Source organism: Rattus rattus, chromosome 9 (assembly GCF_011064425.1).
Source record: "Rattus rattus isolate New Zealand chromosome 9, Rrattus_CSIRO_v1, whole genome shotgun sequence".
Taxonomy (NCBI): Eukaryota; Metazoa; Chordata; class Mammalia; order Rodentia; family Muridae; genus Rattus; species Rattus rattus.
In genome coordinates, this window is record NC_046162.1 from 10,399,832 (window position 1) to 10,412,030 (window position 12,199).

The 12,199-nt window shown below is 46.2% G+C and overlaps 1 protein-coding gene across 1 annotated transcript in view; it reads left to right on the plus strand.

Annotated features, from left to right (window-relative positions):
* Positions 1-12,199, plus strand: part of Cpped1 (calcineurin like phosphoesterase domain containing 1) — a 113,688-nt gene that overhangs the window by 15,581 nt on the left and 85,908 nt on the right. Inside the window, exon 2 of the mRNA XM_032913402.1 lies at positions 3,827-4,045. Within this exon, the coding sequence (XP_032769293.1) occupies positions 3,827-4,045 (219 nt within the window). The remainder of the gene's footprint in view (positions 1-3,826; positions 4,046-12,199) is intronic.

Genomic DNA, 12,199 nt, shown 5'->3' on the forward strand with positions numbered 1-12,199 from the left:
AGTGAGGGATTCAACTGACTCACTCCCCTACCTGTCTCACCCCTCCTGCTGGTGTCACTGGGTCCCAGGCCATCATAGTAGCCCACCAACACCCCCCTTTACCCTGCAGGGTATCCACTGTTGCCTCCATTTCCAGACAGTTCTCCTTAATTAGACTTGTCTGGCATTTACCCCCGAAGTCTCTAAGACAGTCTACTCAGGGAAATTAGTGGGGGTATGGGGTGTCTACATGTGTATTTCTCAGTAGTGTCAGACGTTCTGACTGTAAATCAAGTGTATCGTGTCTTGAACTGCTGTGGCAGCCCTTCCAGAGGGTGTTGAGGGACTGGGCTTTCCTAGGGCGGGCAGTAAATAGTAGTTTCACCCCAGAAAGGACACTACAAGGTCATCCTGCAGGTGTTCCAGGCCTTGGAATTCAGTTTCGTCCAGTAAACCTCTGCTATCTGAGGGATAAAGGACATGGCCGCTCTCAGAGCAGCCCTCCTTCCAGGACAGAGTTTCTATAGCCCCACATCTTTAATTCATATTAATTAATATTTAATTTAAATATTTTCATATTTGCTCTTTGTGTGTGAATGTAACAGGAGGTTAGAGGTCAGCTTTTGGGAGCACATCCTCCCCTTCCACTGTGGCGTTGAATTCATGTTACCAGGCTTGAGTGGCAAGGATCTTTATCTGCTGGGCTATCTCTTGCCAGGTCTGTTTAAAACGCAGATTCTCACCACGTAGCTCAGGCTGGCCTCTGAGTCCAGCTCCTTCTGTTTTCATGCCCAAGCATGGGGTTGGCAGGCGTCATCCCCATGCTGTTGGCCTGTGCAGCATTCAAACTGAGGGACAGTAAAGACCATCAGCTCCTGGGCAAGCCTCCAGAAGATGCTTTGCAGGCGCACAGCCCTGAGCTACCAGTCGCCTAATAAGACAGATGCAGTGGGTTGCGTACTGAAGTTGTGGAACTGCATTCACTTTAGATCTGTGAATGAGAATTTCTGGAAAGAAGCCTTGGCTACAAAGGCTGATTTGATTGACTGATTAGAAACTCAGTGACTGGAAGTCCAGAGCCAAATTATCTTGGCCATCGCTGGCCCACTGAGAAGCCACTTACTGCCCTCTTTTAGATGCGACCTAATGTCTCTGTAGCCATTAGCTAAGCCACTTGGAATGTACAAACACAGTGATAGCTTCTAGAGTGCAGAGCCTTAGACTGCACATGTCACACTGCCTGAGCCCCGTAACTGAGCTATTCTGTGGCTGACTACCTGATATTTCCACCAACGTGTTTGAAGCACGTCTAGATTTATGATTTTCTTTGTTCTGTTATTTAAAAGCTTCCTGAAACTATTTCTGTGTTGGAAAATGGAATTTGGAGTAACCCAAATCCATATTCTTGGGGCACGTTCTCATATTTGACTCCAGACTAAACTTTCTTCTCCCCTTTGAGGTGAAAGCTGTGTTTTTGTATCAACAAGTTGAATCTATTTATTTTGTGCTTCATCATCATTAAAATTGACACTCTACGTTTTTTAAGTAAATGTGTAATGAAAGATTTATTTTAATAGCTTCAAGGACTATTGACTTTTTGAGGCTCTTGACTATTTGTCATGGGAAAGCACTTGTTAAAATGTTTGCTGCAGGAAACTTTCTGAACTGTGTCATAACAGGTTGATTTATTCTGTGACCTTGGGTGCCAGTCACCTCCTGGGTCTGCTTCTGATTAATTTATATGTTTTAGATAGCTCTGCAGACGGTCTCAGAAATCAAAACATAGCTCAAAGCAATTAGTGGCATACAAAGGTTACTATTGGAATAATAAGAAAATGTTATTAATCATTAACTTTAAAAATTAATCATTAACTTTAAAAACACAAAACAGAATCTGGGAGGGTTTTTAATATTGTTTGTTTTTTGGGTTTTGGTGTGCGTGTGCGTGTGTGTGCGAGTGTGCATGTGTGTGCGTGTGCGTGTGTGTGCGCACGTGTGCGTGTGCGTGTGTTGCCATTATTTTGTTTTGTGTGATGTATTCAGCTCTTCAGGAAGAGTCTCTCCCCTGGAGCCCTTATGTCTTCAGTGTGATTTGCCACCAACAAATTACACTGAAACTTGATCGTGAGAAGCAGCAAGTGTGCATTGTTATGCATCATTGCTGGATGCTGTGACCACAGACACTCCTAAGGCTCCAGTTACGGCTCCGTTCTTACCCTAAAGCTCAGTAGCCAATATCTCTCTTCCTGGTCTACTCACATGGCCATTGGCCTGATGCAGTTCTTTCTGGGATGTTAGCCAGACACTTCCTTCTGTTCCTTGCCATATTGGCCACTCCGTAGGGCAGTTTACAAATGACAGCTTGTGTTTTGTTTTCTTCTGAGACAAAGTCTTTCTACATAGCCCCTGGGTGACTTGTATTTGTCTCTGCCTCTGAGCACTGGGATTAAAGTCAAGCACCACTGTAACCAGCTTGATGCGACAGCTTTCAGCTATAGAGCAGGGAAAGGAGAGAGGAGAAGAAGATCGTGGTCTGCCAGCCGTTATCTGAGAGGACACACTGTTAGCTATATGCTGTACATTTGAAGCAGATGCAGCCGGTGCTCAAGGGTTACAAAGGCGTGCATATTATCAGTAGTGTCTTTAAGGACTGACCACCTTGGTCTTCTTATCAAGAAGAGAAAAGGCTGAGTGAATGGATTAAATCCTTCACTAGTTTGCTCTCTGTCCTGTACAGCATGATGTACGACCAAGCCCCAGCCACTCCTTTTCACAGTAAACTCAGGTTGATTGTGGTTGGACCAGACATGATGTAGATGGAGGACTGAGAGGCAGGTGCCCTTTGTTCCGTAAGTTTGGAGACTTTTAGAATAACGCGTCACATTCCTGTAATCTGCCAACAGTAGATACTGATTTTTCTCACTGCCCCATAGAATGGTTGAGGGGGTAGGTTTGTTGATTTGTTTGATTGTGGTAGTTATTTCACCTTTGGTATGCATAACAGGACATTGTGGAGTGTGTGTGTGTGTGTGTGTGTGTGGGTGTGTGTGTGTGTATGTGTCTGTGTGTGTGTCTGTCTGTGTGTGTGTCTGTCTGTGTGTGTGTCTGTGAGTGTGGGTCTGAGTTGTGTCTGTATGTGTACACACATGCATGTGTCAGGGCATTTTTGTCAGTTCTACCACAGTTAAACTGGGAAGAAAGAAAACCCCTCCCATGTTCAGTCTCGCAGTGTGCTGATACCCAGGTCATACTGCCTTTGAATTATTAGCATTGATTTTTTTCTTTCCTATTTTCCTTTCACATTGATGTTCTCGTTTCAAGATTTCAAGACTTTATTCCTGGCACCACATCTCCCACCAGATAGCCAGAGCGTCTGAGTGCCAAGTTTTATAATTAAAATTCTATTGCATTACCCCCAAATAGCACAACTGGTGCCATTAAGCCTGGAAGAAAAGATTCGTAAGCACTTTACCTAGTGATTTAAACATAACTCTGGCAGCATCAGTTTGGGTATTTTTAATTCCAATTAGAACACTATTACCAACCATTAATATCCTCCACAGTGTTTCACTGTGGTCTCAGGTTCATTTCAGATGTCTAGCTTTCAAACAAACAGTTTGGGTACATGGCTACAGCAACCTGCATGGTTCCTGTGGCCTTTGGGAATCACCAAGTCCCCAGCATAATTAGTATAAATCAAAATCCTCTAGGCAGTGACAGGAAAATGGTATGTTTGGACAGCAACTTATCAAAATGACCTACTTAATTTAAGAAAACTACTGTTTCCACTTGCACGGTAACCTGGATGCTTTCACTGACAGATTTTTTACCCCACACCCCCCTTTAGAAAAGGAACGGGAATGGACAGGTCCGTTCTACTTCGTCCAGGGTGCAGACCCTCAGTTTGGGCTGATGAAGGCCTGGTCCACCGGGAATTGTGACAGCGGCGGTGATGAGTGGGGGCAGGAGATCCGTCTCACGGAGCAAGCTGTTGAGGCCATCAACAAGCTGAACCCCAAACCCAAATTCTTTGTTCTCTGCGGTGACCTCGTTCATGCCATGCCAGGTAAGCGTAGGGGCTGTCAATGAGGGCCTTTTCTTCCTCAGCTGATCCTGACCAAGTACAGGCAGGAAAGAGTAGACTTTGTTCCAAAGGTGTCTCTGTTCACTGTTGTTCCTGCTCTTCAAGGTGTTGTGCTGGTTACTGAATATCAGAAAATGCATGCTCACTTTGTATTTAGAATTTGGCAAGACTAATCACAGTAATTAGGCCAAGTTACCATTCAGATGATCCAAACTTAGTAGGAAAACACACCTCTGTGTCACCTTGCTACATTTCCAAAGACAAACATTACGACTTCCAAATACCACGTGTGACTGTCCCAATCCCACATCTGCAACTGTCCCAATACCACCTGTGTGACTGTCCCAATATCACCTGTGTGACTGTCCCAATATCACCTGTGTGACTGTCCCACTACCACCTGTGTGACTGTCCCACTACCACCTGTGTGACTGTCCTAATACCACCTGTGTGACTGTCCCAACCCCACATCTGCAACTGTCCCAATACCACCTGTGTGACTGTCCCAATATCACCTGTGTGACTGTCCCAATACCACACCTGTGTGACTGTCCCAATACCACACCTGTGACTGTCCCAATACTACCTGTGTGACTGTCCCAATACCACACCTGTGTGACTGTCCCAATACCACACCTGTGTGACTGTCCCAATACCACGCCTGTGACTGTCCCAATATCACCTGTATGACTGTCCCAATACCACACCTGTGACTGTAATCCAGCCCCTCCTTTTGTTGCTTCTCCTTTTAAATTTTTATTTTATGTGTACGGGAGTTTTGCCTTCATGTATATATGTGCACCATGTGTGCACAGTACCTGCATAAACCAGAAGAAGCATCGGAGCCTGCAGACCTTTGTGAGCCACCATGTGGGTGCTAGGAATTGAACCTAGGTCTTCTGCAAGCCATGCTCTTAACCACAGAGCCATCGCTCTGACCCTGCGCTCTTTGCTTGTTACAGTTTTACTTTTCCCATATCTGTTGTCGTTTAGTTTTGGCTGGATCCAGGGGCTCAGAGGTTGTTGTCTGAACTTGATCTCTCCATCTCTCAGCTATGAGTTCTTAGTTGACTTCATTTGTATCCAGGCTCTCTGGGTAGTGGCTACCTAGTGTAGCTGTGAAGTAGTTAAATCACTTTGGCTCCCTGCAGGTCGTGTGTGCACTGCACCTGCCCAAGAGCTCTCTGGATTCTCAAATGAAAGACACGTGCACTCACTCACACACTAGCTAATTCTGATATGCCTTGACTAGCTTATAGGCACTTTTAAACCTCCCTGTGGCCAGCAAACACTCCCTTCCGGTATTCCTGAGTTAGCATATTTTAAAATCTATATTTCATCTCCGCTACCCCAAACCCAATCAGGGAAGTGACCCCTAGAGCCACTCTTCTGAATTCTTACATGGTAGGCCTTTAAGTTTCATCTTTCTGCTTCCTCATCATGGTGATTCTTTTCTCTGCCCTTCCTTTCCTTCCCTTCCTTCCTTCCCTTCCTTCCCTTCCTTCCTTCCCTTCCCTTCCTTCCCTGCCCTGCCCCCTGCCCCTGCCCTGCCCTGCCCTGCCCTGCCCTTGCTCTGCCCCTTCCCTTTCCCCTTCCCCTTCTCCTTCCCTTGCCCCTTCCCCTCCCCTTCTCCCCCCCCCCCTCTGTCCTTTCCCTGCCCCATCTCTCTGCCAATTCTTTCTTATCAGCTGGGGGCAGGGGCCCTCAGGTCTGAAAGTGTGGCTTTTGGGAGCCAAAATAAGACAAAGCATTAGAACGAGTTCCCATCAACCTAGATAGTGTCTGTAAGCCTAAGGAGCTCTAGGTGTTTTATAGAGATCACAGCAGAAACAAAATGACCCATTCTGAATGACCAAGAGTCACAGATCACATTTACTGGATTCACATGACCCAAAGCTAAGCTGTGAGATCAGCGTCACTCCAGCCAGATGGTCCCAAGAATAGGATGGTTTCCCTAAAGAAGAGTAAGATGCTGGCCCTTGAGCATCTCTGCGGGTGTGACTCACTGCTCTTACCGTGTGTCCTCATCTTCTCTATGACTTTACTTATAGGAGGAGAAGGGGAGGGAGGGAGGGGAGAGGAAGGGAGTAAGTGAGGAGGAGTGGGAGGAGGAAGAAGTTCCTGGATACCCAAGTAGCAGATGCTTCTGGAACTCTCTTCCCTCTCACCTATACCCTCATTTAACATCCTCCTGTCTCAGCCCCATGATCAAGTCTAAGCACGGAGAAGTGATCCTTCCCATCCAGGAGGCAGTTAGCTCCCATGGCTTCTTCCCTTTTCCCGCCCATGTCTTTGCTTAGTATAACAGAAATGACCTGAAGACCAGGGTAGAATGCAAGTAGTGTCTGGAGATATTCGCATTTGTCCAGCTCTACCTGTCAGCTCGGTTTATGTGCTGCTCTAGGAGCTGCAAATGGCATCTTGAATATGCTTGGCCCAGGAAGTGGCTCTATTAGGAGGTGCATCCTGGTTGGAGGAAGTGTGTCACTGTGGGATAGGCGTTGAGACCCTCCTCCTGGCTGCCCATGAGCCAGTCTTCTCCTAGTAGCCTTCAGATCAAGATGTAGCACTCATGACTCCTTCTCTAGCACAATGTCCTCTGGATGCTGCCATGTTTCCTACCATGATGATAATGGACTGAACCTCTGAACCTGTAAGCCAGCCACAATTAAATGTTGTCCTTTATAAGCTTCCTTGGTTATGGTGTCTGTTCACAGCAATGGAAACCATAAGACCCTGAGACGCTTTGCAAAACACTGGGTGTATTTCAGTTATCCCTGTCCAGCTCCTACTGTCTGGACACTATGTGTCAGAACAGGGTGAAGATGTAGGAAGGAAAGGGGCCAGTTAGAGCCGTTTTCTTTAACATTCTTGGAGAACAACAGACTCAACTCTCAGGAGTGTCCTTTTCTGTTTGCTGGTGTCTTACACAAAGTCATTCATGTGCCCGTCCATCGATGATTCCTCCAGGTAGAGCCCATAGATATCACCTATAGAAACACCTGTCCTGGCTTAGGCCTGTAAAACTGAGATAGGAAGAGGAAGCCGAAGACAGCCAGGAGCCTGGGCCACCTCCGTCAGAACCCTGGGACCTGGGCCCCCTCCGTCAGAACCCAGGAGCCTCGGCCCCCTCCGTCAGAACCCAGGAGCCTGGGCCACCAGTTCTCCACCTGTTTGTGCTGGAGCTCTCACTGAAACAGAAAGAATGCAAAACTGCCACCCATTCTGGGGCTCCGTAGCAAGAACACAGAGATGAGCAACGGAGACACCAAGACCTAGTTACAGCTTTCGGGTCCCTGGACCCAGATGTGTGACATGGGGACAGAACCTCCCTCCCTACAACAGAGGTGACCCTCTGGGCAGCTCTACATGGAAATGTATTTGGGAAAATAGTCCTTTGTTTGTTTTGTAGTGAAGTCGCCGCTCATAAATGCGACCTTTTCCTGATGACTTGTGGCCAAGGGTTCACAGGTGTTAAGATAGCATGATGTGGAAACAGCTGTAGGCCGTAGCTTCTGACACAGTAAGGCAAGCTAAGGGGATGGGTCTGCTGACCCAGCACATCACTGCCGTTTCCAGATGGTCTGCTGTGCAGTTAGCTGGTGTCTTCAGGGTGATGTGGCCCATGTGCCGTCAGCCTCAGACTGTTGCCCTGGATCACATCATGGGCGAAGGGCTGCCCCTATTGACCCTTGAACATAGATTACAAAGTTAGCATTTTTCTGCCCAGTGGCTTCAGGATATCACGAGGCTTCCTGGAATTATGTAACAGGTTCTTGTGGATGTTTACCAGCGTGTTCTGAATTATGTTAATATATTCAGCCACATTTCAAATTCAGATGTAAAATAAAAGCTTTTCTTGCAATTACATTGCTTCTTAAATGGGATATACTGAGCATAAATAAATGGAAACCATTTTATGATCAATCCTAGCAATTGATCGGAGGACCTTGTAAATTGGAAGCTGCAAAGCTCTGAACATACACTTTCTATTCAATGTGACTGGATCAGAACTCATAATCTCCTCTAGAAATTTGGGCTGTTTTGGGAGGTCTTAGCTGAGCCATATACAGGACTTTAACTGTCTTTGAATATTTTGTCTGAGATGAAACAGAACATTTTAAAGCTAGTTATAATGTTTAATATGCAATAAGTTGCTTCCCTCGTTCAGTGCATCCACCAGGGCTGACTAGAAAAACAGTTATTTGTTTTGACTACTTAGCACATTGTTAATGACTAAATGCATATATATTAAGCAGATAAAATCACAAAGCTTGCTTTTAATTCTGTCCTAAATAGTATCTTGGGTCGAGTAGATATTAACTCAACAGGAAGTAAAAGAACTTTGCAAATAATGAATTTTTTTAATGAAAGTAACAATATCCTTTTTCATTGTAACTATCCATTATAGCATCCATTCATCCACAGACACTCACTGATTGCAGCGTAAGTGCTAGTTACAGCACTAGTCACTGTGGGTATACTAGTGGAAATGAGAGACCAGGGCCTCTGCAGCGCTGAGGGCAGGAAGACAGACGCACGGGTGGTAGGAGGAGGCACTGGGGCCAAGGCTTCAGCTTGAGTTTCGACAAATATGTCTTCATGTCACAGACACCATTTTTTTTTTAAATTTGCAATTAAACATCTCTGTGAGATTAGCCACATTAAAAGTGGCAAATTAAGATCTTGTTCATGTCACTGAGACCACTGATTTTCTGTCCTTCAGCTCTCAAGCCCAGGGTGCCTTTTGTAGGCCCTGCTGTCTACCCACTGAGAGTGTCCCTAGGAGCCTTATTAGAGTCCGGCAGTTCCATGTGGAGGACCAGTCGGAATGTGCTGCTGTGATTATGGAACAAGAGATTCCAGTAAGCCTCTTGCTTGTTGCTGACACACAGATCACCCCTATGTATTTGGACTGCTGTAACGCCATAAAACAAAGGACACAGGTCGACTCTTCCCTGGTGTAGAATGTCCCAGAAGAGCTCTTGTAGTTCGCTCTGCCTGAGTGACTGTGGTGCGCTTGAGATTCTTGTGAACTTCTCACGAGCCTCTGTTCTGTAGAGGGAGACAAGCCCGTGTTCACCTCACTGGACTTCTGTAGCTGCTGGAACAGTGCACACTTACCTCACAGATCTGGAGGCTCAAAGTACAGTGTGAATCTACAGGGCTGTCCTCCTCTGGAGCCTCTCCCACCCAGAATACATTTCTGGGCTTGTGTGCATCTTCAAGGCCTATAGTTTGGAGTCTTCTCTGGCTCCTGCTGCAACCTCTGGGATTCTCCTCAATCTGACTAGCCTGCCCGCCCGCCCTCCCTCCCTCCCTCCCTCCCTCCCTCCCTCCGATACAGACCTGTGAGATTACACTGAGCCTGCCTGATAACCTAGAGTAATCTTTCCAGGCTGCAAAGTCCCCTTTGCCGTGGAAGATGAGGATTTTACAAGTACTGGGAGTTAACGTGTGGACACCTCAGAGGATGCTTTATTGAGCCTATCACAGATAACTTGTGATGAGTGAAATTCAGCTCTACAACCAGCCAGTGTTACTGCCGCTGGCTTCCCTCCTTGTAATACCAGTGCGAAACAGTCCAGTGGTTATTTCCATTTTTGCTGATGAGTTACCTGGCTCTAAATTCTTGTATTTGAAATGTGGTGGGGTAACTTCTTCTCTAGACCTCTTGCACTGTCCACTGCTGCCTTGCTATTAGAAAATGTGGACCCAGAAATGACTGGAGCTTACTGGAGATGGAGCATCTCTGCCCAGACAGATCTAGCAGGTCTTTAGGAAGTCACCAGATGAACCTTTCCGGCAATATGATTGAGATGTACTTGCCAGACTAGGGTGCTCAGACCCAGTGCATCCTGCTGTCCATGTATTATCCAGAAAACCTGTGTGCATACCAGGAGCTGCTGCGAGTCCCCTTCATGGTTGTCACTGATGGTGTTTAAGCAAGAGAACTGCCGCCCCTTTACACACTCGCTCAGGTTGTGGGGAGATGCTTTACGTGTGGAGGTTTTGTTTTACTTGTTAGCTAAAGCAGAATGCTCTCTCCTATAGAAAACGCCCACAGCAGCATGTTGGCCAAATGCCCTGGAAAACAGGCACAGCATTTTCTTGAACGGGATTTGTGCGTACATAGCTAGGATTGGCTTTTTTACTTGGACCACGTACATGTACAGAACTCTTTATCTACCATTCCAACACTGAAGGGTCTCTGAAAATGAAGATTGCTTTCTTACACTGGAAATTGATTTGCTTGGTGACAGGGCTGCCCAGAACTGACTCAGTCTGTTCTTGTTCTTCATCTAATGGTGACTCGCACATTTGTTAGAGAGTTCCCAAGCTCTGCTCTGCTCCCAAGTTGGTCTCAGTCTCCTGCTCTGTTAGGGTATATTCTGTCCCCTCTATTCCCCTTCTAGCGTTTGTAAAAATACAGTTTTAAACAAGATCCAGCCCAGCAGGTTTTTCATAAGAATTTATGGATCTGCAGAACAGATGCTTATGACTTACAAAGAAACATTTCACCAGTAAAAGCAAAGCTTCTTCTTCCCACGTGTGTGATTCCCCCCAAATTAATTTTTGCACCTCTCTTACGTGGCAATCACATAGTAGTTTCAGGGTCTAAATGGTCCCTGATGCTTTAGGGTTGAAGTTTTGGGACCATTTCTGTTATAACCAGAGGACCTCATGTGAAGCTGAATCGATTCTAGAGATAATTGGAGCAAATTGGAGGAGAGGGTGTGTGCACGGAGATGGAGTTTGTGAGGAATAAGCGCAGAAGTAGATTTGGGTGGGAAATCTTCATGGTGGAGAAAGGCTGCAGAGGCCGGAGAGGAGGCAGAGTCACTTGGTGGCCAGGTATTGAGGAATGGGTGTCACCATGGCAACGTGAACTAGAGATACTGACAAGTAGTCCAATGTTTTTCCTTTGGACAAAACAACAACAACAACAATAACAACAGAAATCAAACTTTCTTCTTGCTTGGTCATCTTAAACTGGGTGCAGAGGGATGGGCTAAAATCTAGATAAAAGTTGTCACCACCCAGTAAACATCCAGACTCTTTTCCCCACTTGACAGCTTCTACTTCTATGAAGAATGAATAACTTTGTGAAAAGAGAGCATTGAGCGAAGCTGGGCTGTGTCTGTGTGCTGGGCTCCAGGCAAGGAATGGAACCGTTTGTCTTTCTGTGGCTTGCCAGTCCAGGAGGGTTGATATTCATTTTTCTGAGGCAGACACAAACATGTGAATACAATTCTGGTACAAGCCAGACTCTGATAAGGAAAGCCTCAGGCATGATTTCAAAACCAAAGCTGGGATTAAGGCTCCATCTAGCAAAGGGCCTTATCTCAGCCCTCCCAACACTGTCAAGTTCCCCTGACCCAAAGCTGAGTTCCAGAGTCCTGAAGGGCGGTGTTGTGTGAGGTGGATGGAGGGCTGTTGATGCTGGATATGGGGAGGGAGTGGAGCCACATGAACCTATGTGTGCTTCCCAGGGGTCTTAGCGAGTTACAAAGTTCTAGAATAGATGAATTTAACTTGACATCTGTACTCAGTGCCTATGCTATTCCAGACTGTGTTCTAGATGTTTCTGCTATGTGAAATGGATGAGCCTGCTAATTACCTGTAAAGGATATGGATATATGATCCCTCCGCCCCTCCCTCTCCCTCTCCCTCTCCCTTCCTTCAACCTCCCTCCTTCGATCCCTCCTTACTCTCGAAGGATTCTAGCTAGAATAGATCTGGGTGTGTTGTTGTTGTTATATTCACTTTCTAAATTATACAAGGATTGAAAATCTTCATATAGAATCAACCATGAACCCCTTCCCAAATCTTGACCTGGGGTCACTGTCGTTCAGATATTGTGTTTGTGCAGCAACCTTTTCCGAAGCACAGGCACAATCACTCTGTGCACATTGTTCTGCGACTTACTCTTTCCCCTTCCGGGTATCTGAAAATTCCTTGTGTTGATATATACAGGCTCTGTCACTTCGGAGTCCACAGATGGAAATTTCACGGTTGTTAACCTGCCCTCCAGGTCGTTCTACTGAGATAACCTCCCTGAGGTAACTGAGGATGGGAGGAAACCTAAGCAGTGTTGCTGACATCCCATTGGTGCTCCTGTGCCTTTGGTGGTGC